At 49.0% G+C, this 25,603-nt stretch overlaps 2 protein-coding genes and 1 long non-coding RNA gene across 3 annotated transcripts in view; 1 reads left to right on the top strand and 2 right to left on the bottom strand.

The window, feature by feature from the left end:
* The window catches only part of LOC117051905 (zinc finger protein 91-like), a 186,517-nt gene that overhangs the window by 86,495 nt on the left and 74,419 nt on the right, over nucleotides 1-25,603 (top strand). The gene's annotated exons all lie outside the window — the stretch shown is intronic.
* Nucleotides 848-19,959, bottom strand: LOC117051906 (zinc finger protein 420-like). The gene is made up of 6 exons (XM_033158631.1): nucleotides 19,881-19,959; nucleotides 19,545-19,627; nucleotides 18,694-18,820; nucleotides 15,992-17,628; nucleotides 10,726-10,727; nucleotides 848-1,871 (listed from the first exon to the last, which is right to left on the bottom strand). Exons 1-6 carry the CDS (start codon nucleotides 19,939-19,941, stop codon nucleotides 1,070-1,072), a joined length of 2,712 nt encoding a protein of 903 aa, XP_033014522.1. The 5' UTR covers nucleotides 19,942-19,959; the 3' UTR covers nucleotides 848-1,069.
* LOC117051912 lies at nucleotides 20,579-21,888 on the bottom strand. Its single transcript, XR_004427213.1, has 2 exons — nucleotides 21,841-21,888; nucleotides 20,579-20,648 (listed from the first exon to the last, which is right to left on the bottom strand). It is a non-coding gene; the product is annotated as an uncharacterized LOC117051912 (long non-coding RNA).

Here is a 25,603-nt window from a genome sequence, read left to right as displayed (position 1 = left end):
TCATCTGCCCTTCTAGGGTGAGAAAAGGCTGGAAGCGGTAGGCAACATACACACCACAACTTTGTTTTATTGTGAAATGGGATATTCCACAATATGTAGAGTTTACCAGGGTCCGGCAGGTTTCCTTCAGCTGCCAGCTCTGCATTCTGTTTTTGGCAGCTCCTGGTAATTAGCAGGGTCCGAGCACAGCGTCAGCTTGTGTGTAACTGCCAAGGCAGCACAGCAATAATTCACAGAAATGTCCGTCTTCTTATCTAGCAGTGTTTATTTTCAAAGCAATATATCTACTCCTGGAGAATTCAACTCCATTTCTGCTCCGTGGGAAAATGAAACCAAAAGATCAAACGTGTTCACAGACAAAGACAAAACCCCGTATGTGAACTGCCCACCCAGTGACCAGTGGGTCATAGCAGAGCTCTTAACCGTTTAGGCTCTGATCTGATACTCTCCACACTTTACACAGTGCAGGAGGGTGGCACGAGGGTTACAAAATGCAGGCATACAAAAATCATAATACATTTGATCTAAGAGGCCAAATGCAATTAATAATAGGACACTTCAAACAGAATCAGTATCTATAATATCGAATATTCAATCGACTATCACAATTTTTATACCAAATCCTTGCTAGGAAAGCTCAGCAGGGACAGCAACCTCATCAGTGTTGCCAAACCACTCTTATCCCTCTCCCCAGGCATGACGTGAAGAAGCTATTGAATGAATGAATAAATCATAATTTGCGTCAGCCACCGACCATAGTAATAGAACAATACGATATACAAAGAAGAAAGAAGTCAGTTATATAAAATACATTTTAGGGTTTTGAGTCAATAGTCAAATAGTGGATCTTATTCTGATTGCCCCAGCTAAAAACCTTGCAACCTTTGCTATCATCTACTCATCTCGATCTGCCAAAAGAAAGGACACTGTGAAGAAGGTATTAAACACCTTGGCCAAGAACTTGCAAGTCACAGTTCTGGGTACTTAGTAGAAATTACTATGAGGCACCAGGTGTGGCAAAGAACCCGGCTGCAAACTTCACCCACATATTATCTAAAGTCTCCTGAAATTAAATCTGTATACAGCCACTACTATAGCTTGCCCCCACTGTGAGTTCTTTGGTGGGAAGCAAGACAGGCCCTGTGACTGAAGCTCTTTCCACACTCCTGGCACTGAAATCATTTCCCCCCACTGTGAATTCTTCGATGGATCCTGAGTTGGACCTTCTGAATGAATCTCTTTCCACATTCCGAGCACTGTTAGGTTTCTCCCCTGTATGAATTCTGTAATGGGTTGAGAGATGGGTGTGCCGGGTGAATTTCTTTCCACATTCCGAGCATTGATACGGTTTCTCCCCTGAATGAATTCTCTGATGGTCAGTGAGCTGGCGTCTGTCAATGAAGCTCTTTCCACATTCCAAGCACTGATAGGGTTTCTCCCCGGTATGAATTCTCTGATGGAGAGTGAACTGGCGTCTGTCAAAGAAGCTCTTTCCACATTCCAAGCACTGATAACGTTTCTCCCCTGTATGAATCCTGTGATGGGTTGTGAGATTAGCTCTCTGAGAGAATCTCTTTCCGCATTCCAAGCACTGATAGGGTTTCTCCCCTGTATGAATTCTGTAATGGACGGTGAGCTGGCGTCTGTCAATGAATCTCTTTCCACATTCCAAGCACAGATAGGGTTTCTCCCCTGTATGAATTCTGTGATGGACAGTGAGCTGACGTCTGTCAATGAATCTCTTTCCACATTCCAAGCACAGATAGGGTTTCTCTCCTGTATGAATTCTGTAATGGGTTGTGAGATGGGCGCTCTGAGTGAATCTTTTTCCACATTCTGAGCACTGATATGGCTTCTCCCCTGTATGAATTCTGTAATGGACACTGAGAAGGCCTCTGTGAATGAAACTCTTTCCACATTCCAAGCACTGATGGGGTTTTTTCTCAAAGGGATTCATTTGATTAGAGGTAGAATGGGAGCTCTGACTGAAGCTCCCTGTGCACTCTGAATATGGATATAGCTCTTGCACTGTTTGGCTTTCGTTGTGTTCTCCCTCGTTCTTCATCTCCAAATCATCACCACCTGCAACTGAGAGACAAACAGATTAGAGCCTCAGGAAGCAACAGAGCCCCAAATTATGGAGCACTGCTAATTGATGCATGTGACAGGAAAGAGTGTTAGAAGGGAGATAGATTTGAGGTCTTCCTCACAGGGTTCACTGCCTGAGATTCAAAAAAGCCTGGTTATTTTCTGGGGTGGACTTTGTTTGGCCCAATCATGGTCTCTGTGCCATCTCCAATGTCACTTGTCTCTTTAATCAACCAAGGATAGAAAAAACAGAAACAAGAAATCTGACAGAAGCTACTTCAACTTCCTGAATCACTTTGAAGCCTTGCATTTAAGAAGGCCTGGGCAGTTTAGAGGAGCCTAAAAATAATATTTTTTTTGGGGGGGGGTCCTTATCTCCCCTGGAGGATCTTCAGCTGAGCATCCGCCCCCCCGTCTCAGCACCTTGCACCTCTGGTGGCGCTGCCCCGATGAGGGGACGAGGGGCTGCTGATGGATGGAGTCTGAGGGGGAAGGAGAGCGGTCAGCCCTCCTCCTCCTCCTCCTCCTGTGCATCTGGCCAGAGGGTGCCCAGCCCGGCTGGAGCCATGGCTGCTTTCCTGAGGCCCTTCCTCTGCTGCTGCCCCTGCTCAAGGGGCCCTGATGGGAGGCTGTGGGGGCTGCAGACAGGCCAGCCCTTCAAGAGCAAAAGGGACGCCATCTTGGAGGGGGGTAGGCAAGATGATGATGATGATGATGATGATGAAGACTTCATTATTTATATGCCAACCAGCGGGCTGGGTTTCATGCTTTGAAAAGGCAGAACTGGAGGAAGAATATTCACAGGCAAAGCAGTCAATAGTCTTCCATCCAAGGCTGTCTGTGGGAGTGTTAGCATCCCAGGTGCTGTGGGTGGCGCTGTTGAGCCCCATTGAAAAATCAGAGGTTTGTCACATTGGGAGATGCCTTGAATTACAAAGCAGATAAGATGATCTAACAGGGAGCCTTACCTAGAGAGTTCAACATCCCATGATTCTCCTCCATGACCTCCTGATACAAAGCTCTCTGGTCAGGATCCAGCAAGATGGACTCCTCGTCTGTGAAATGGACAACTACATCTTTAAAGCACACTGGGCCCTGAAAGGAAAAGGAAAAGGTTGTCCTCTTAGACAATATCAAGGTCAAGAGCTACACTTCCATCTGTTGTCTTCTGCCTCTTCATTGACGTTCTGTTTTAATGGGATTCTTTCTCTGCACTATGGATACATTCTCGTTTGCCACATGGAAGGATCCCCTTTCTTGCCCCCTGTGCTGTTCTTGCTGGGTGGGGAGGACCCTCCTGATGCCCTATAGACATCTTCAAGGTGCGCAGGGGGGCAACGACTGGGGGGTGAGAGGGGGAAAGCCCCACTGTGCGACTGATGGTGTCCCCTCCTCTCCAGGGCTCTCCTCAGGCTGCTCCTCCAGCTTCAGGGCCCTCTGGATTGTGGGGTACCAGCAAGGAGGAGAGCTTGTCACAAGAGGACTAGGAGACCCTTGTTCTTCTTCACCAGCTGGACTCCTCTCTGCCTCTCGGTCTCCCACATCTCTATCTCCTGCCTCCTCTTCTGCCTCTGTGTCTGGATTGCTCTCTGCCACAGAATCCCCCTGCTCACTAAGTCCTGTTGCCTCTTCAGCTACCGACACCTTCTCCTCCCAACCTGCTCCCTCTTCTCCCTCTGACCTCTCACCATCATCATCCCACCACCCCTCCCCTGGCCCTGAGCCTTCATTTCTTGGGGGTTCCTCCCACCATTCCTCTGTGTCCAACCAGTCCATGACATCCCGGAACGTGTCCAAAGGAGGGCAACCAAAATGGTCAAAGGCCTGGAAACAATGCCTTATGAGGAACGGCTTAGGGAGCTGGGTATGTTTAGCCTGGAGAAGAGAAGGTTAAGGGGTGACATGATAGCCATGTTCAAATATATAAAATGATGTCCTATAGAGGAGGGAGAAAGGTTGTTTTCTGCTGCTCCAGAGAAGTGGACACGGGGCAATGGATTCAAACTACAAGAAAGAAGATTCCACCTAAACATTAGGAAGAACTTCCTGACAGTAAGAGATGTTGGACAGTGGAATTTGCTGCCAAGGAGTGTGGTGGAGTCTCCTTCTTTGGAGGTCTTTAAGCGGAGGCTTTACAGCCATCTGTCAGGAATGCTTTGATGGTGTTTCCTGCTTGGCAGGGGATTGGACTGGATAGCCCATGGGGTCTCTTCCAACTCTAGGATTCTATGATCCTATTTCCCCACATGGCTCCTTCCTCCTACCTGCTCTGGTTCCATGGGGGCAGCTTCCCCTCCGCCACCAAGAAAAGATGGACAAAGAGGTCTTGCTGGCATCGTTCTGTCTCCTGCAGGAGAAAAAGGTAAGTGCATGCTTCACTCTGAAGGAAAACTACAGGTGGGCCTTCAAACAAGTATGAGTTGCCACCTAAATGTGGATGTTTGTACATATGAGTTGTGCAACAATACATGTCCCTCTCGTCTGGGCTCTTGGTCCCCTGTGACTTCTCCAACAAGATGAAAAGAAGTCACGGATTACTTTCAGAATCCACAAAATGTGACCAAACAGAGAGAAAACTCCTTCCTCCTTACCCAGTGGCCTCTCTTTGGAGTCCAAGGAAGTCTTCTCTGCCTCAAAGAAATCCGGACCCATTTCTGGAAACTGATCCTTCCTCTGAAAGAGCAACAGCCATTCAAAAGAAGTAGATTAGAAGTGGAATGGCTTAGAACACAAACACTTTAGGGGTGTCTGATATCATTCCTCAGATGCTTTCCAAAAAAAAAGATGGGCAATTCAATAGAGCATTGGGGGAAACTCTCCCTCCACTTTGGAGCTCCTTGGGAGTATCCAGAGGGAAATCTCTCTCACCTGCTTTCTCTCCTCTGCCTGACTCAGGAGGAATCCTTCGGCCAGGGCCACTGCCTGGGAACTGGTCTCCGCTCCACATTCCCTCACCCAGCTCTCCATCTCTGGAGGAAGGACAGCCAGGAACTGCTCCAAGATCACCAGGTCCAGCATCTGAGCTTTCGTGTGTCTTTCTGGCTTCAGCCATTGACGGCAAAGGTGGTAGAGTCGACTGCAAACCTCTCGGGGTCCTTTGGCCTCCTGGTAGCAGAACTGCCTCAGCCGCTGGCTCTGAACATCTGAGCAGAGGGTGTCCTCCTCACCCAGGATCTTCTGTACAGAGTTTTCCCAAAATCCCCCATTGCTCCCATGTTGGATTGCAAGGCCTCTTCCTGCTTCAGGGCCATCTGAATCCTGCTCATCCATCTCTGTTCTCAGGACACCTCCAAGAGATCGGAAGGAGTCCCTAGGTCTTCTGCCAAGTTCTGCCTGTCCTAATGAGAGGTTTTGGCAAATCCTAAAAAGCAAATACATTCTTTTCTTATAAAAATTAATACACTGTAAGGAGGAGAAGGTTCCCTGGGCAAGCATGGAGATGTGTAGGAAGGAATCACAGCCCAGACCAGGAGTTTCTATTTTTAAAGAGGAAGAATGAAGTCAGAATTGACAAGTGAGTCATTTGTACCAGGTGTAATTTGGACTCAAGGCAAGAGTGGGGGGTCCCTCCCTCCCCCCCCCCAAATGTCAGGGCCCATTTCTTTCCAGCGTCTGTCTCCTTTTCCAGCACTTGGAATCTCCCATGTTCTCAAGACAGACTACTGGCGTGAAGTCCAGTTTTTCCTTGTTCTGAGGGCCAGATCCTGATCTGGACAACCCACTCGGGCCACATGGATGGGGCCACAGAGGGGCACAGAGAGGATGTGGCCATGGGACTCCCTGCTCTGGATCCGATGGGATTGTTGCAAGGTCCTCTGTGTGGAACTGGAAGGCGGCTCCAAGACTGGCCTCAAATGGCTGGGGGTCCCTCTTTTTATCTGTGGTGTATCTATCCCACCTTTTTCTCCAATCCATGGATCTGCCCCTCCCCACTGAATACCCACAAAACTCTTTGGGAACACCTTTATGTCATTTAAATGCTACTCGATATTGATCCAGAGCAGAACTCTCACATATATAGTTAGCAGAGTAAAAACTCAAACACATTGCAGGATTCCTAAAAAATAGATTGGAGGCAATTCTATATTTGGGGGGGAGACGACTACCAAGAGACCGGGATCTACTCACAGTTAAAAACTGGCAGTGATCTACCCACTTTTGGGGTGTTCAGGTCGAAGTTCTTGAGCTTTTTTTAGGGAAGTGAAGATCCCCATTTGGGGGGGGGGTTTCAGGTAAAAGTTGAAAGTTGTTAAGCTTCTTTGGGAGAGCCAGTGATCTACCCGTGATCTACTGTAGACGTCCAGTGATCTACCGGTAGATCACGACCTACCTGTTGGACATGCCTGCTAGATTTCCTCCAGCAGATCTTTCCTGCCAGCGAAGACAAATGAGCAGAATGGTCACAAATAATCCAACCCACCCAGGATTGGCACCGTCCACTTGCAGCAGACTTCATTTAAATTCGCCCCCCAGGCCCCCTCCCCTGCAGCCCTGGGACTCCCCCCCTTCTCCCCACTGCGCCCTATGGGGAAGAGAGAGGAGGCTTACAAGATCCCAAAGGATCCCCCGACGCAGCTCTTGCAGAGGAGAGGAAATGGGGATGGGGGAGGGGATTTACTCGGGCGGACCTCGTGTGTCCCCCCCCCTTATTTCCTGTCCTCTCTAGGAAGGCAGCTCCGTTCCTTTTAACCCTTGGCGAGCCGGGCTCCCCCCTCCCTCCCTCCCTCCCTCCCTCTCTCTGCAAAGGCGGAGCCCCGGGCATCGCAGCAGCACCCAGGGGGGTCTTATTTGGGGAAAGTCTGGGCTGGCTTCGGAGCTGCTCCCTCCCTTGGAAACGGAAGCAGGAGCAACAGTGTTACGGAACATAATCGGGTTTACGGGCCTTATTTACACCGCTCCCCCCCCATCCCCACCCCCCCTTACCTCCGGTCAGGAAAAGGAGGAGCCGAGATGGAGAAGGAAAATAGGGGTCAGGAGACCTGATCTTGGTTTGTTGCAAGGAAGGTTCAAAGGTGAAAAAGAGAAGAAATTCCCAGCGAGGGGGTGGAAGAGATTTTAAAAGGGGTTTCCGGCTTTTCCCACAATACATCACCGAAACGTCATGACATCGTCACAAAAGAGGAGGGGTTGTCATGCAGAAAGGTGAAAGTGTTGCGCCCCCCCCCCCCCCGCCTGTCATTCCAGCTCCCCACACCTTTGAATTCAGGAGCTGCTTCCCCAAAGAACAAGACCAGGATTTACTCCTCCCCCCACTAGACTTTAAGAAAGCCGACTTCAGAAAATTTAGGGAAACACTGGGTGTGATCCCATGGTCAGTAATACTAAAAGGGAAGGGAGTTCATGATGGATGGGAGTTTGTTAAAAGGGAGATATTAAAAGCACAACTTCAAGCAGTACCAATGAGACGAAAACATGGAAGGTGCCCAAAGAAGCCAGGGTGGCTATCTAAAGAACTTTTAACTGATTTAAGATTTAAAAGGGATATGTGCAAAAAATGGGAAAAGGGGGAAACCACCAGAGAGGAATTCAAACAAATAGCCAGCACCTGTAGAGACAAATTAAGAAAAGCTAAAGCACAGAATGAACTCAGGCTTGCTAGAGAGGTTAAAAGCAACAAAAAGGGCTTTTGTGGGTATGTCCGTAGCAAAAGGAAGAACAAGGAAACAGTGGGGTCACTTAGAGGAGAAGATGGTGAAATGCGAACAGGGGACAGAGAAAGGGCAGAACTCCTCAATGCCTTTTTTGCCTCAGTCTTTTCCAAGAAAGAAAACAATGCCCGACCTGAAGAATATGGAGCAGATGATTCAGCAGGGGAAACACAGCCCAGAATAAGTAAGGAGGTAGTACAGGAATACTTGGCTAGTTTAGATGTATTCAAGTCTCCAGGGTCAGATGAACTACATCCAAGAGTATTAAAAGAACTGGCAGAGGTGATTTCAGAACCATTGGCAGTAATCTTTGAGAATTCCTGGAGAACAGGCGAAGTGCCAGCAGAATGGAGGAGGGCAAATGTTTTCCCTATTTTCAAAAAGGGGGAAACAGAAGACCCAAACAATTACCACCCAGACATCAATACCAGGAAAGATTCTAGAGCAGATCATTAAGCAAACAGTCTGTGAGCACCTAGAAAGGAACGCTGTGATCACTAAAAGTCAGCAAGGGTTTCTGAAAAATAAGTCATGTCAGACCAATCTGATCTCATTTTTTGACAGATGTGGATGTAGCCTATCTTGATTTCAGCAAGGCCTTTGACAAGGTGCCCCATGACATTCTTGTAAAGAAGCTGGTAAAATGCGGGCTAGACAATGCTACCAGTCAGTGGATTTGTAACTGGCTGACTGACCGAACCCAATGGCTCCTTTTCATCCTGGAGAGAAGTGACTAGTGGGGTGCCACAGGGTTCTGTCTTGGGCCCAGTCTTATTCAACATCTTTATCAATGACTTGGATGATGGGCTTGAGGGCATCCTGATCAACTTTGCAGATGACACCAAATTGGGAGAGGTGGCTAATACCACAAGAGGACAGGATCACACTTCAAAATGACCTTAACAGATTTGAGAACTGGGCCAGAGCAAACAAGATGAATTTTAACAGGGAGAAATGTAAAGTACTACACTTGGGCAAAAAAAATGGAAGGCACAAATACAGGATGGGTGACACCTGGCTTGAGAGCAGTACATGTGAAAAGGATCTAGGAGTCTTGGTGGACCATCAACTTGACATGAGTCAACAGTGTGATGCAGCAGCTAAACAAGCCAATGCAATTCTGGGCTGCATCAATAGGAATATAGCATCTAGATCAAGGGAAGTAATAGTACCACTATATTCCGCTCTGGTCAGACCTCACCTGGAATACTGTGTCCAGTTCTGGGCACGCCAGTTCAAGAAGGATACTGACAAGCTGGAACGTGTCCAGAGGAGGGCAACCAAAATGGTCCAAGGTCTGGAAACGATGCCTTATGAGGAACGGCTTAGGGAGCTGGGTATGTTTAGCCTGGAGAAGAGAAGGTTAAGGGGTGATATGATAGCCATGTTCAAATATATAAAAGGATGTCATATAGAGGAGGGAGAAAGGTTGTTTTCTGCTGCTCCAGAGAAGCGGACACGGGGCAATGGATTCAAACTACAAGAAAGAAGATTCCACCTAAACATTAGGAAGAACTTCCTGACAGTGAGAGCTGTTGGACAGTGGAATTTGCTGCCAAGGAGTGTGGTGGAGTCTCCTTCTTTGGAGGTCTTGAAGCGGAGGCTTGACAGCCATCTGTCAGGAATGCTTTGATGGTGTTTCCTGCTTGGCAGGGGGTTGGACTGGATGGCCCTTGGGGTCTCTTCCAACTCTAGGATTCTATGATCACTGTCAAGGCTTCCCTTCCTGCGCTTCTCCTCTGAAAGGATCCGGATTCACTCCAGGTTTCTCTCTGGGGTATGTGCTGCTCCCTCCTATTGCTGGATTCCCACCTGAGGGGGGTGGCAAAGGACCTTCTGCTTGAGGGGGGGGAGCCCTGCATCCCCCCCCCCGTTTCTGTCCAGGATGCATTGTATCCGCTCGTGGCTACATTTTGTAGAGCGCTTCTTCCACTCTTTCCGGGGTCCATTTCTTTTTTCTTTTTTTTTGTCAATCTGTTTCTTTATTGTTTAAAATCATACACGTCATACAAAAAAACACACACAAACGTCACAAATATTCACATCTTCACACATAACTACTTACATACTTTTACATCAAACATAAATGTTTACATACATAATAACTATCCACACTTATACTAACACCATCTCAAACCTCCAATTATCCATTTCTTATGCTCAAGGAGTCACGCAAAACAGACAAAGGACACAACAGCCTTGCGGATCGTGCGCTCCAGACACTGGGGTGGGGCTGCTTCATGACTTCGGATTGGCTGGCTGTCACCATTCCATGATGCTGATTGGTTAGCGATGGTTCTTGGAGTAATCCTCATCTTTCATTGAGGGTTTGGGGACTCCATGGAAGGGTTTACAAGTCTCTTCGCTGCAGAAGGGGGAGGGGGTTTCTTTGGGGCGGGGGCACCCAGGCTCATCGTCCTGCCTGGGTGAATGGGATATTGGGGTGTTTGGATGGTCTCTTAGTCCCCGGCTCTACCAACAGCTTGCGGGGTGAAAGGCCTGGAGGGGTCGCCTGGGGTCTCTCTCGCCCCCCCACCCCAAGCTGCTTTGTTGTCCCGCAAGAGGCCAGGGAGTGTCTCTGCAAGGCCGTCCTCCTGGCGGCCCTTCTCCTCCTCTATTTCAACCCCTCATCCCCAGGGGCCTGAGCAGTGGATCCCACCCCCTCCTCCCTAGCAATGGAACGGGTTTCATATATATTTGATAGAAAAGTGATCAGCTACCCTGTGGAGCAGGTGGGGGAACGTGTGTATTGGAACATATCTGATGTTGTCTTGTGTTTCAAGTTCAGGAAAAACGTTCTGACAGTAAGAACATATTTATAATCGGAATCTCCATTCCTGTTATCTTGAAGCCATTGGTTTGAATCCCACCCTCCGGAGAAGGAGTAAACAAGGAGCACCATCAATTTGCAGCTTGGAGGAGATGGAAGAGGAAGCACTGTGAACCCCCACCCCCCCCGGAAAAAATTCATGCTGAGAACCACCGTGACTTCTTCAGATCAATGGCGCTATACAATAGGACAGCCTTGCTAATCAATTGTTCAGCAGAGTGGCCAGTTCGAAAAGGCTGCCAGGCGGCACATTAGAAGATGGATTATATACACAGCACACCAAGAAGCGTTTTTTGTTTGTTGGAAAGGCTTCAAACCAATTTCTGCACACTAACGGAGACCGGCACGCTTCCTCTGTGCAAGTACCTGCCTGAAGCGTTTTTCCTTGCTGCCGTCTCCTGTGCTATTCAGCAGAGTTATCTTCTCTTATCTCACGCAACGGTGTGTGTGCGCATAGCCAGCAAATTACAGAAAACAAAGTCCGGCTTCTTTCTAATCTAGAAGCATTTATTTTACAAGGCATAAATCTACATTCCTGGAGAGACGCAAGCCATGTTGGTGGCTTCTCCCTTCTCTCCGTACACAGAAAAACAAGTATCACATTACAAAGTACAACAGTACACAGAGCATCCGGTGACGCTCTTCCTCCTGTGGGTGGGACAACCGGTTGAGCTTGTTAACTCTAAAAGCTCCAAATCTCTACAAAATGCCACAACACTCTTCGACTTGCATCAAGAAAGGTCACAGGTCATGGGATACATAGCTTAATGTGGATATCGACTCCTGAAATTACCTTGGGGTGTCCCAGAGTGCCCAGGTCATTTGGGTCTCCTATTTCTCACTTTGACACCATGCCCATGGCATCCAGGACTTCCATGGGACTGTTGACATTTCTGTCTCCTGTGTCAAAGACCTTTGAGGAGAGATGCCAATTCTCACCCGGATGCTAGCTCAACACAGACCTCTTTCCCAAAACATCACCGGCCCTTCTAGGATCAGATAAGTGGCAGGCAACGTGCACATCACAACTTTACACAGTGCAGGAGGGTGGCACGCATAGCTGTCAACTTTCGGATTTGAAAATAAGGGATCAGCAGCCTCACCTATGACAGTCACATGGCAGTGGTGGGCGGAGCCAGAAGCAAAAGTGGGCGGAGCAGCTCGCCAACTTTCCAGCTCCTCTTCCTCCAGAATAAATGGGGGGGTGTTTAATTCGCAGGGGCCCCTCCGAGGTGCCCCCTTATTGGGAATGAGCATGTGTGCCCACTCACAGTGGGAGGGGGGTAGAGGAAGAAGGTGGTGTGTGCCCCCCTGTCCCATTGTTCTTGGCCACCTTCCCCAGAGCGCAACGCCTTCTCCTTGGCACAGTTTTGGGGGGCTCAACAGCTCCCCGTCCCTCGAACAGAACCCGACCCCCCCTCCCACTTTGGGACATGCCCGAGCACCGCTGCCCACCCCTTCCCGTCCGGTCGCCTCTGTGGTCCGGATCTGTTGCGCTCTCCACGACGCAAAGAAAGCAAACCCGGAAAGTTGCAGGAGCAAATCTCTGGCTCAGGATCAGGATAGCAGGGGGTCGGTGGGGGGCACATCTTCCTTTCTTGAGACCCCCCCAAAAAGAAAGCTTACCCCCCAAATAAAACCAAGTTGCGCAGAACAGAACCGGTGCGCCCCGGACCTCGCTGCCCAGTGACGGTCGTGCAGTGGCTGCGCTGGGAGGCAGATCTGGGAACCGCCTTTCCCCCACAAGTCAAGCTGCATGGCCAGCTCTTCTCTCTCCTCGCCGGTAGCCATCGAGGGACAGCCTCCTCCGCCTGCTCTTTCTCTCCGCCCCGCCGAGCAGGGCAGGCAGGCAGGCAGGCAAGCAGTCTCTCCGGCAAGCAGAGGAGGGCGAAGCAGGCCAGCCCGCCCGCCCGGCAAGAGGCGTGCCCGGCCCCTGGAAGTGCTGCCGGTTCCAGCGCAGCAGCCAGCCGGGGAGGAGAGAGAGAGAGAGCTTGGCCGGGCTGCCGACGGAGCGCTCCCCCCAGCGTCTACTCGCTCGCTCTGTCGGCTCTCCTGCTCCGCTGGCAGCCGAGGGAAGCGACCGAGGGAACCCAGGAATATACGGGTTTTTGCCGCATCCGGGACAGCAGCGGGAAACGTGTTAAAAAACGGGGGAATCCCGGCCAATACGGGACACTTGACACCACTGGTGGCACAAGGGTTACAAAATGCAGGCATATAAAAATCCGACCTAATGCATTTTATTTAAACTCCAAATGCAATTAATACTAGGACACTTTGAACAGAATCAAAATCTCTAATCTCTGATATTCAATCGACTATCACAATTTTTACACCAAGCCCTTCCTAGGAAAGCTCAGCATGGACAGCAACTTCATCAGTGTCGCCAAATCACTCTTATCCCTCTCAGTGGCGGAGCTAGGCTCCGCGGCACCCGGGGCGGCAAAGGAAACGCCCCGGGGGCGGGGCGTCGTGACGGCACATTGTGACGTCACGATGCCCCGCCCCCGGAGTGTTTCCGGGAGTGCCGCTGCCGGCTTCTGCAGCCCCCTTTTAAGCCGAAGAGCCCGCTTTTAAGCTCTGCGGCTCAAAAGGAGGCTGTGGAAGCGGCAGCCCGACGCTGCTGCTCCTCCCGGGGCGACTGAGTGAGCATCGGCGCGTGGGGGTGACGAGCGCCGGCCCCTCCTGCCACTCCCCACGCTGCTGGTCACCCCGGGAGCAGCAGCGCTGCACGGAGGGGGTGCTCCCTCGGCCGTGCGCTGTTGCTCCTGGGGTGACGGAGAGAGCGGCAGCGCTTGGGAATGGCGGGAGGGGCTGCTGCTTGTCACCCCCATGAGCCGCCACTTTCTCCGTTGCCCCGGGAGCAAGAGCGCACGGCCGAGGGAGCACCCCGTCCGTGCAGCGCTGCTGCTCCCAGGGTGACCGGCGTTGCGTGGGGAGTGGCGGGAGTGGCTGCCGCTTGTCACCCCCACCCGCCGCTTCTCACCCCCACCCGCCGCTTGTCACACCTGCCACTCGGGGCGTACCGCCCCCACCGCACCCCCCTAGCGACGCCCCTGATCCCTCTCCCCAGGCATGACGTGAAGAAGCTATTGAATGAATGAATAAATCTTAATTTGCATCAGCCACCGACCATAGTAATAGAACAACAATATGATATACAAAGAAGATGAAAGAAGTCTGTTACATAAAATACTTTTTAAGGTTTTGAGTCCATAGTCAAATAGTGGGTCTTATTCTGATTGCCCCAGCTAAAAACCTTGCAACCTTTGGACTTCCGGTGCCGGCGCCATCCTGTGCAGTCGGGAGACCTCTTCGTTCTGAGACGGCTCCGGTGTTTTTCGGCTTTGGAGTTACTGCAACAGCGCTGCGGGTTCCTTAAAACCACGGGAGGAGCATCCCGTGGACTGGGGTTCTAGTGGGCGCCAGATGTGCCGCCCCGGTTCTCAGGCTTCCCTTGTAAAAGGGAGGCTTGAGTGAACCGGGATCCGGTACGGCGCTGAAGAACCATTGCAAACCGAAGACACAAAGCAGCGGGATCTGCCAGTTTGGAGCGCCTGCATTTTCCTCGATTTGGATTTAAAGAAGGACTCTGTAAGTAAAGGAACTTGATTTGGATTACTAAATTTTTTAAAAAAAAAATTGGCTTGCGGAGGGAGATTAAAGTGAGGAAGTCCGTCTCTCTCCGATAGCGGTAAGAGGACAGTAACGTCAAAGAAGCTGAAGCCGTTTTAAACTTGCTTTGAAGTTTAACTCTGATTTCGTATACCTTAGAGTCCCCTGTCTTTGGGGTAAAACTAAGACCTTGATTGATTTCTTTCTGTGGATTACAAAGTATTAGGTTGATATTACTAACCCTCTGGCTATGGATCCCTGGTTGGTCCGGTAATGGCGGCTGCTGACCGGCTGGCGCAGCTGGAAAAGTACTGAAACCTTATCACTTCCGCCCAACTAATTCCCACGGTCTCTGTAAACCCAACAATGACACCAATCCAGGAGAGAATATTGTTGCAACTAAGACTACTTCAATCACTTCAGCAAAATCTTGTAAGAAAGTTTATCCAGATTGCAGCAACTTTGGAAAACTCTGTTCTACGCCCACTCGAAGGAGAGGAGGGAGCGAAAGTGGATCCTGTGGAATCTTTGGAGGATGAATTGGCACAGGCTTCTAAACAAGAGGGGCTTCCTTTGTGTGACAGGCGGGGAGCCCCCAATCGGAACATTATAGCTGACTTTTGGGGTGGCAGCCCAGAAGTTCAAGAAGTTCAAGAACAACAGGGAATCCAACAGAAACTTGAGAGTGGGGAAATGAAACTTTGTTATGACTTTATTGAAACAAGTTATCAAGAAGAATGCTACACTCTGGAGAAGAAGCTATTTCTGAAGGGAAGCGCAGAAGTGAGAGTGAAAGAAGTTAAATCAACTTTGAATGAGATAATAGGAGAAGGAGAATCTGGACTGGTGGAATGTTGGGGGAGAGACTGGGTGTGTGTGGGAAAGTTGAAGGATGGGAAACAAATGGGCAGGAGAGGGGTGGGGTAATGGGTGAATTATTAGAAAGGAAGGATTGACGACGGTATCCGACACCAGAGGGAAAATGGAATATGAGATTGGAAGAAATATTTAGGTATAGGTTAATTTGGGTTTTTTTTAATAGACAGAGAATTGGAATCAGAAGAAATATAGGCTATAGCATAACAAAGTTAAGTTAAGAAAGGATATAAGAGGTAGTGATGTGCAATTTGAGGTTTGTTTTATAGAATAAAATTTTCGAGTTAAAATGCGTCGACAAGAATAAGGATTAAGATTTAACATATAATGAGTAGGATTGTATGATTAAGATGAGAGGGTGTAAAGTAGATATCACAATGTTACAAAGTTACTAAAAAAGGATTGGAAATGAACGCAGAGGAGAGGACGGGAGGAGGTCCCGATAGAATGTTAAAAACCTGGGAAAGATAATTAGATTTTTGTGTTTGCAGTATTATAGTTTTGTATTTTTGTAGTTTTGTAGTTTTGACATTTTTTTTTTTTGTTATTGTTTGTTTGTTTGTGGTTTGTATTTGTCTTATTGGAAAATTTAATAATTTTTTTTTAAAAAAACAACCTTGCAACCTTTGCTGTCACCTGCTCATCTTGATCTGCCAAGAGAAAGGACACTGTGAAGAAGGTCTTAAACACCTTGGCCAAGAACTTGCAAGTCACAGCTGTGGGTACGTAGTAGGAATTACTATGAGGCACCAGATGTGACAAAGAACCCAACTGCAGTCATTACTTCATACTAACTATTGTCTCCTAAAATTAAATCTGTATACAGACACTACTATACTTTGAGAATTCTTTGATGGATCATGAGTTTGGCCTTCTCAATGAATCTCTTTCCACATTCCGAACATTTATAGGGTTACTCTCCCATATGAATTACCTGATGGGAAGTGAGACTTTCTTTCCAGGTGAAGCTCTTTCCACATTCCAAGCACTGATATGGTTTCTCCCCTGTATGAATTCTTTGATGGGAAGTCAGATTGTCCTTCCGACGGAAGCTCTTTCCACATTCCAAGCATTGATATGGATTTTCCCCTGTATGAATTCTTTGATGGGAAGTCAGATTGTCCTTCCGACTGAAGCTCTTTCCACATTCCAAGCATTGATATGGATTTTCCCCTGTATGAATTCTTTGATGGGAAGTCAAACTTCGGTAGTGACTGAAGCTCTTTTCACATTCCACACACTTATAGGGTTTCTCTCCTGTATGAATTCTTTGATGGGAAGTGAATTTCTCTTTTCGACTGAAGCTCTTTCCACATTCCAAGCACTGATATGGTTTCTCCCCTGTATGAATTCTTTGATGGGAGGTCAAACTGCCCTTTGTTCTGAAGTTCTTGTCACACTCTTGGCAGTGATAGGGTTTCTCTTCTGTATGAATCCTTTCATGAGCAGTGAGACCATCCTTCCAGGTGAAGCTCTTTCCACATTCCAAGCACTGATATGGTTTCTCCCCTGTATGAATTCTTTGATGGGAAGTGAAACTCTCTTTTCGACTGAAGCTCTTTCCACATTCCAGGCACTTATATGGTTTCTCCCCTGTATGAATTTTTCGATGGGAAGTGAAACCTCGGTAGGAACTGAAGCTCTTTCCACATTCCACACATTTATAGGGTTTCTCCCCTGTATGAATTCTTTGATGGGCAGTGAGATGGGAGCTGTGATTGAAGCTCTTTCCACATTCCAGGCACTGATATGGTTTCTCCCCTGTATGAATTCTTTGATGGGCAGTGAGATGGGAGACCTGACGGAAGCTCTTTCCACATTCCAAGCACTGATAGGGTTTTTCCCCTGTATGAATCCTTTGATGGCAAGTGAAACTCTCTTTTCGACTGAAGCCCTTTCCACATTCCAGACACTGATATGGTTTCTCCCCTGTATGAATTCTTTGATGGGAAGCGAAACTTGGGTAGTGACTTAAGCTTTTTCCACATTCCACACGCTTATAGGGTTTCTCCCCTGTATGAATTCTTTGATGGCAAGTGAGATGGGAGCTGCGACTGAAGCTCTTTCCACATTCCATGCACTTATAGGGTTTCTCTCCTGTATGAATTCTTTGATGGGAAGTGAGATAGGAGCCCTGACTGAAGCTCTTTCCACATTCAAGGCACTGATATGGTTTCTCCCCTGTATGAATTCTTTGATGGGAAGTCAATTTGTCCTTTCTTCTGAAGTTCTTGTCACACTCTTGGCACTGATAGGGTTTTTCCCCTGTATGAATCCTTTGATGGGAAGTGAGATGGGAGTCATGACTGAAGCTCTTTCCACATTCCAGGCACTTATATGGTTTCTCCCCTGTATGAATTTTTTGATGCACAGTGAGCTGGGAGATCTTATTAAAGTTCTTTCCACATTCTAAGCAGTGAATGGATTTCTTCCTGATGGTATTTCTTTCGTGGGAAGTGGAATGGGAGCTCTGACTGAAGCTCTCTCTGCACTCTGAATACGGATATGGCTCCTTCACTGTGTGGATTTTGGTGTGGTCTCCCTCGTTCTTCATGTCCAATTCACCACCACCTGCAACTGAGAGAGAAATGGATTACAGACTCAGGAATAAACGAAGCCCCAAATAATGGAGCAATTAGTTCTGGTGCAGTCTCTCCTGCCCTGATCTCCACTAAGTGCTCAACTGCCTGAAGCATCAGGAAAGGCATCTGTTTTCCTTTTTCTTCTTATTGGAGCGTGTGGAGGAAATGGTCAAGCTTTATTTTGTAAAACCTCCCCGGATGATGCTGAGCATCCCCTAATTTGTGGTTGAGGTTTCCTAGCAGCTGAGGAATGGCTGCAGCCTCCCCACAGCACAGGGTCTGCTCTGAATCAGGCCTGTTGCTGCTGGGACTGCAGTTGCTTCCCCTGTAGTTACAGCCCCGAGGATGCTCAAGGACAGTCTCACAGCTACGTGGGTTTCTGTTTCTTAAAACCGTGTCACCCCCAACAGGAGGTCTTGTAGCCCCTGGGCTCCCTGCTATTGACAGAGCCCTTGTGGTGGCTGATGGAACAGTAATTGTCCTCCTGAGCCTTTCTCTCTGTCCTTGTGAGGGAGCACCGTATTTTGTCCCTGGTCTCTACCAGGGCATCTTCCTGCCCCTTCCTGAGGACCTTGCCCCCTTGAAAGGGTGGCCAGGCAGGCTGGTTTTGGGTTTGGCCCATAGTTTAGGTCAGAACTGCCTGCGCACAGTAACATCCCCTGATCCGGCTCTTGCTGAGAACCGCATGGAATCCAATGAGCCCCAGCCGTGTAGGCTGAAACCTTGAAGGTCAGCCCTCCAACAGCAAAGGGGGAGCCATTTTGGAGGGGGGTAGGAATAATAATAATAATAATAATAATAATAATAATAATAATATTTTATTGATACTCTCCCCATCTGGCTGGGTTTCATGCTTTCAAAAGGCAGAACTGGAGGATGAATATTCACAGGCAAAGCAGTCTATAGTCTTCCATCCAAGGCTGTCTGTGGGAGTGTTAGCATCCCAGGTGCTGTGGGTGGCGCTGTTGAGCCCCATCGAAAAATCAGAGGTTCGTCACATAGGGAGATGCCTTGAATTACAAAGCAGATAAGATGATCTAACAGGGAGCCTTACCTAGAGAGTTCAACATCCCACGATTCTCCTCCATGACCTCCTGATACAGAGCTCTCTGGTCAAGATCCAGCAACACGGACTCCTCGTCTGTGAAATGGACAACTACATCTTCAAAGCACACTGGGCCCTGAAAGGAAAAGGAAAAGGTTGTCCTCTTAGACAATATCAAGGTCAAGAGCTACACTTCCATTTGTTGTCTTCTGTTCTATTTTAATGGGATTCTTTCTCTGCACATTTCATTATGGATACATTCTCATTTCCCACATGGAAGGATCCCCTTTCTTCTGTCCCCCTGCGCTGTTCTTGCCAGGTGGGGAGGACCCTCCTGATGCCCTATAGACATCTTCAAGGTGCGCTGGGGGGCAACGACTTGGGGATGAGAGAGGGAAAGCCCCACTGTGCTACTGATGGGGTTCCCTCCTCTCCATGGCTCTCCCCAGGCAATCTGAGACTGCTCCTCCAGCTTCAGGGCTCTCTGGATAGTGGGGTACCAGCAAGGAGGAGAGCTTGTCACAAGAGGACTAGGAAACCTTTGTTCTTCTTCACCAGCTGGACTCCTCTCTGCCTCCCACATCTCTATCTCCTGCCTCCACTTCTGCCTCTCTGTCTGGACTGCTCTCTGCCACAGAATCCCCCTGCTCACTAAGCCTTGTTGCCTCTTCATCTTCAGACACCTTCTCCTCCCAGTCTCCTTCCTTTCCCCCCTCTCACCTCTCATCATCATCATCATCATCATCCCACCACCCCTCCCCTGGCCCTGAGCCTTCATTCCTTGGCGGTTCCTCCCACCATTCCTCTTTGTCCAACCAGTCCATGACATCCTCTCTCCCCACAGGGTTCCTTCCTCCTACCTGCTCTGGTTCCACGGGGGCAGCTTCCCCTCCGCCACCAAGAAAAGATGGACAAAGAGGTCTTGCTGGCATCGTTCCGTCTCCTGCAAGAGAAAAAGGTAAGTGCATGCTTCACTCTGAAGGAAAACTACAGGTGGGCCTTCAAACAAGTATGAGTTGCCACCTAAATGTGGATGTTTGTACCCATTTCACATATCAGTTGTGCAACAATACATGTCCCTCTCATCTGGGCTCTTGGTCCCCTGTGACTTCTCCAACAAGATGAAAACAATTCACAAATTAGTTTAAAAGTCCACAAAATGTGACCAAACAGAGAAAAAACTCCTTCCTCCTTACCCAGTGGCCTCTCTTTGGAGTCCAAGGAAGTCTTCTCTGCCTCAGAGGAATCCGGACCCATTTCTGGAAAGTGATCCCTCCTCTGAAAGAGCAACAGGCATTCAAAAGAAGTAGATTAGAAGTGGAATGGCTTAGGACACAAACACTTTAGGGGGGTCCGATATCATTCCTCAAATGCTTTCCAAAACAGGATGGGCAAATTAGTAGAGCACCGGGGGATACTCTCCCTCCTCTTTGGAGCCCCTTGGGAGTATCCAGAGGAGAGTCTCTCTCACCTGCTTTCTCTCCTCTGCCTGACTCAGGAGGAATCCTTCGGCCAGCGCCACTGCCTGGGAACTGGTCTCCGCTCCACATTCCCTCACCCAGCTCTCCATCTCTGGAGGAAGCACAGCCAGGAACTGCTCCAAGATCACCAGGTCCAGCATCTCAGCTTTTGTGTGTCTTTCTGGCTTCAGCCATTGACGGCAAAGGTGGTAGAGTCGGCTGCAAATCTCTCGGGGTCCTTTGGCCTCCTGGTAGCAGAACTGCCTCAACTGCTGACTCTGAACATTTGAGCAAAGGCTGTCCTCCTCACCTGGGTTCTTCTTCGCAGAGTTTTCCCAGAACCCCCCACTGCTCCCATGTTGGATTGCAAGGCCTCTTCCTGCTTCAGGGCCAGCTGAGTCCTGCTCATCCATCTCTGTTCTCAGGACACCTGTAGGAGATCGGAAGGAGTCCCTAGGTCTTCTGCCAAGTTCTGCCTGTCCTAATGAGAGGTTTTGGCAAATCCTAAAAAGCAAATACATTCTTTTCTTATAAAAATTAATACACAGTAAGGAGGAGAAGGTTCCCTGGGCAAGCATGGAGAAGTAGTGGCAGGAATCACACCCCAGACCAGGAGTTTCTTTTTTTAAATAGGAAGAATGAAGTCAGGATTGACAAGTGAGTCATTTGTACCAGGTGTAATTTGGACTCAAGGCAAGAGTGGGGGGTCCCTCCCTCCCCCCCCAAATGTCAGGGCCCATTTCTTTCCAGCGTCTGTCTCCTTTTCCAGCACTTGGAATCTCCCATGTTCTCAAGACAGACTACTGGCGTGAAGTCCAGTTTTTCCTTGTTCTGAGGGCCAGATCCTGATCTGGACAACCCACTCGGGCCACATGGGAGGGGGCCACAGAGGGGCACAGAGAGGATGTGGCCAAGGGACTCCCTGCTCTGGATCCGATGGGATTCTTGCAAGGTCCTCTGTGTGGAACTGGAAGACGGCTCTGAGACTGGCCTCAAATGGCTGGGGGCCCCTCTTTTTATCCGTGGTGTATCTATCCCACCTTTTTTTCCAATCCATGGATCTGCCCCTCCCCACTGAATACCCACAAAACTCTTTGGGAATACATTTATGTCATTTAAATGCTACTCGATATTGATCCAGAGCAGAACTCTCACATATATAGTTAGCAGAGTAAAAACTCAAACACATTGCAGGATTCCTAAAAAATAGATTGGAGGCAATTCTATATTTCAGGGGGGGGGGGAGACGACTACCAAGAGACCGGGATCTACTCACAGTTAAAAACTGGCAGTGATCTACCCACTTTTGGGGTGTTCAGGTCGAAGTTCTTGAGCTTTTTTTAGGGAAGTGAAGATCCCCGTTTTGGGGGGGTTTCAGGTAAGAGTTGAAAGTTGTTAAGCTTCTTTGGGAGAGCGAGTGATCTACCCGTGATCTACCGTAGACGTCCAGTGATCTACCGGTAGATCACGACCTACCTGTTGGACATGCCTGCTAGATTTCCTCCAGCAGAGCTTTCCTGCCAGCGAAGGCAAATGAGCAGAATGGTCACAGATAATCCAACCCACCCAGGATTGGCACCGTCCACTTGCAGCAGACTTCATTTAAACTCGCCCCCCAGGCCCCCTCCCCTGCAGCCCTGGGACTCCCCCCCCCTTCTCCCCACTGCGCCCTATGGGGAAGAGAGAGGAGGCTTACAAGATCCCAAAGGATCCCCCGACGCAGCTCTTGCAGAGGAGAGGAAATGGGGATGGGGGAAGGGGATTTACCCGGGAGGACCTCGTGTGTCCCCCCCCCTTATTTCCTGTCCTCTCTAGGAAAGCAGCTCTGTTCCTTTTAACCCTTGGTGAGCCGGGCTCCCCCCTCCCTCCCTCCCCCCTCCCTCTGCAAAGGCGGAGCCCCGGGCATCGCAGCAGCACCCAGGGGGGTCTTCTTTGGGGAAAGTCTGGGCTGGCTTCGGAGCTGCTCCCTCCCTTGGAAACGGAAGCAGGAGCAACAGTGTTACGGAACATAATCGGGTTTCCCCCACCCCACCCCCCAGTTACCTCGGGTCAGCAAAAGGAGGAGCCGAGATGGAGAAGGAAAATAGGGGTCGGGAGACCTGATCTTGGTTTGTTGCAAGGAAGGTTCAAAGGTGAAAAAGAGAAGGAACTCCCAGCGAGGGGGTGGAAGAGATTAAAAAGGGGTTTCTGGATTTCCCACAATACATCACCGATATGTCATGACATCGTCACAAAAGAGGAGGGGTTGTCATGCAGAAAGGTGAAAGTGTCGCCCCCCCCTGTCATTCCAGCTCCCCACACCTTTGAATTCAGGAGCTGCTTCCCCAAAGAACGAGACCAGGATTTACTCCTCCCCCCACTAGACTTTAAGAAAGCCGATTTCAGAAAATTTAGGGAAACGCTGGGTGTGATCCCATGGTCAGTAATACTTAAAAGGGAAGGGAGTTCATGATGGATGGGAGTTTGTTAAAAGGGAGATATTAAAAGCACAACTTCAAGCAGTACCAATGAGACGAAAACATGGAAGGTACCCAAAGAAGCTAGGGTGGCTATCTAAAGAACTTTTAACTGATTTAAGATTTAAAAGGGATATGTGCAAAAAATGGGAAAAGGGGGAAACCACCAGAGAGGAATTCAAACAAATAGCCAGCACCTGTAGAGACAAATTAAGAAAAGCTAAAGCACAGAATGAACTCAGGCTTGCTAGAGAGGTTAAAAGCAACAAAAAGGGCTTTTGTGGGTATGTCCGTAGCAAAAGGAAGAACAAGGAAACAGTGGGGTCACTTAGAGGAGAAGATGGTGAAATGCGAACAGGGGACAGAGAAAGGGCAGAACTCCTCAATGCCTTTTTTGCCTCAGTCTTTTCCAAGAAAGAAAACAATGCCCGACCTGAAGAATATGGAGCAGATGATTCAGCAGGGGAAACACAGCCCAGAATAAGTAAGGAGGTAGTACAGGAATACTTGGCTAGTTTAGATGTATTCAAGTCTCCAGGGTCAGATGAACTACATCCAAGAGTATTAAAAGAACTGGCAGAGGTGATTTCAGAACCATTGGCAGTAATCTTTGAGAATTCCTGGAGAACAGGCGAAGTGCCAGCAGAATGGAGGAGGGCAAATGTTTTCCCTATTTTCAAAAAGGGGGAAACAGAAGACCCAAACAATTACCACCCAGTCAGCCTGACATCAATACCAGGAAAGATTCTAGAGCAGATCATTAAGCAAACGGTCTGTGAGCACCTAGAAAGGAACGCTGTGATCACTAAAAGTCAGCAAGGGTTTCTGAAAAATAAGTCATGTCAGACCAATCTGATCTCATTTTTTGACAGATGTGGATGTAGCCTATCTTGATTTCAGCAAGGCCTTTGACAAGGTGCCCCATGATATTCTTGTAAAGAAGCTGGTAAAATGCGGGCTAGACAATGCTACCATTCAGTGGATTTGTAACTGGCTGACTGACTGAACCCAATGGCTCCTTTTCATCCTGGAGAGAAGTGACTAGTGGGGTGCCACAGGGTTCTGTCTTGGGCCCAGTCTTATTCAACATCTTTATCAATGACTTGGATGATGGGCTTGAGGGCATCCTGATCAAGTTTGCAGATGACACCAAATTGGGAGAGGTGGCTAATACCACAAGAGGACAGGATCACACTTCAAAATGACCTTAACAGATTTGAGAACTGGGCCAGAGCAAACAAGATGAATTTTAACAGGGAGAAAAGTAAAGTACTACACTTGGGCAATGTTATGTATTGGGTTTAACACGTTATGATTCTAACCAATCGCAGAGCGTAGGTGGATGAAAGTTCTAATGGCAAGCTCTGTCAACTGCCAACTGCCAACTGGTAGTTCTTCTTGTTGGGCTTTCAGAGTCTTAGCAGATATTATGGAGTAGGATGAGCCGGTATCCAACTCCATAGTACACGGGGATCCCTCTATCTTGAGTCGCACCCTAAGCTTATTGGGCCCCGGGGACGGAAGTTGCAGTACCCTGGCTGAAGAGGTGGACTGTAACTCCTCCTCTATGTAGGCCTCATGGACACGTTGCTTGGGTCGTGCTCCGAAGGTCTTGGAGCGGCAGACTCGACCAATGTGCCCAGTTTTCCCACAGCGGCGACATGTGGCATTCCGAAACCTGCATGTCCGCCGCTCGTGGTTTTCTCCGCAGCTGGCGCAGGTCCCTTGAGGTGCGTCAGATGATCGCTGGTTCGACAATGTGCTCGTAGCTTGAGAGCTGTGGTGTCGGTCGGATCTGTCCGAAGCTCGGTGGACATCCCCATTGTGGGAATCTACTGAAGGTGACCGGTCTCGCTGTATGCAGTGAGTTCTCACTTCGGCATGTAGGCTGTAGGCCGCCTCATGGGCGTTATCCTTCTCAAAGGCTGTGGCCATATTAATTGCTTCCATCATTGTGATGTCATCTTTTGCCAGCAGCTTGCGGCGGAGACGGCTGTCTCGCACGCCAGTGATGAATCTTTCGAGAAGTCGTTCCTCGATGTCCGTGAATTGGCAATACATCGCAATTGCCCGGAGCGCGGTGATGTATTCACTCGCTGACTCTTGCGCTTGTTGCACTCTGTGCGCCAAGTCGTAGCGGCAGTGGATCTTAGTTGGCTGAGGCGCGAGGTGTCTTGTCATAGCCTGTGTCAGCTCATCGAAAGTGCAGGCCTCTATGTCCCTGGGTGCCATCAGACCTTCCAGTAGAGTGATGGCGGAACTTCCCAGCACAGTGAGAAGTACATCTACTTTATCAATTTCCCTAGTAAACCCTTGAAGCCGAACATAGCTCTTTATTCGGCGGAGCCATTGTGGCCATTGCTCGGGGTGGCTCAAGTCGAAGTCTGGTGGTGGCCTAGTCTGCCCAGCGGCCATTTTCGTACCTTGAGCTGTCGCTTGTGTTGTGCTAGTTGATTGCGAAGGCGCTGCTGGCCCTTCTTCACTACCGGAGTTCTCCGCAGAGTCCAGCGTGACTGGATGTCGCACTCACTACGAGTGGCAGGGCGGTGCTGCAGTGCCAACTCAGGCCTCAAATCCAGGCCTCCAACTCAAGCTCACTGTGAGTGGCAGGCCTCAAAACCGGGAGGGCCAGCATCCCACCTTCGTCGCCAGTATTAAATATTCAGGAACAGTCAGAAGCCCAATATAACTTCGTTTATTCAACAGCTCACTTCCATATTAAAACAAGAACACACTCTGAAAGCCCAACAAGAAGAACTACCAGTTGGCAGTTGACAGTTGACAGAGCTTGCCATTAGAACTTTCATCCACCTACGCTCTGCGATTGGTTAGAATCATAACGTGTTAAACCCAATACATAACAGGCAAAAAAAAAAATGGAAGGCACAAATACAGGATGGGTGACACCTGGCTTGAGAGCAGTACATGTGAAAAGGATCTAGGAGTCTTGGTGGACCATCAACTTGACATGAGTCAACAGTGTGATGCAGCAGCTAAACAAGC

The sequence above is a fragment of the Lacerta agilis genome, chromosome 8, assembly GCF_009819535.1.
Source record: "Lacerta agilis isolate rLacAgi1 chromosome 8, rLacAgi1.pri, whole genome shotgun sequence".
In the NCBI taxonomy this organism is placed as follows: Eukaryota; Metazoa; Chordata; class Lepidosauria; order Squamata; family Lacertidae; genus Lacerta; species Lacerta agilis.
Note: the sequence above shows the minus strand (reverse complement) of the source record. Positions and strands in the feature narration are given on the sequence as shown.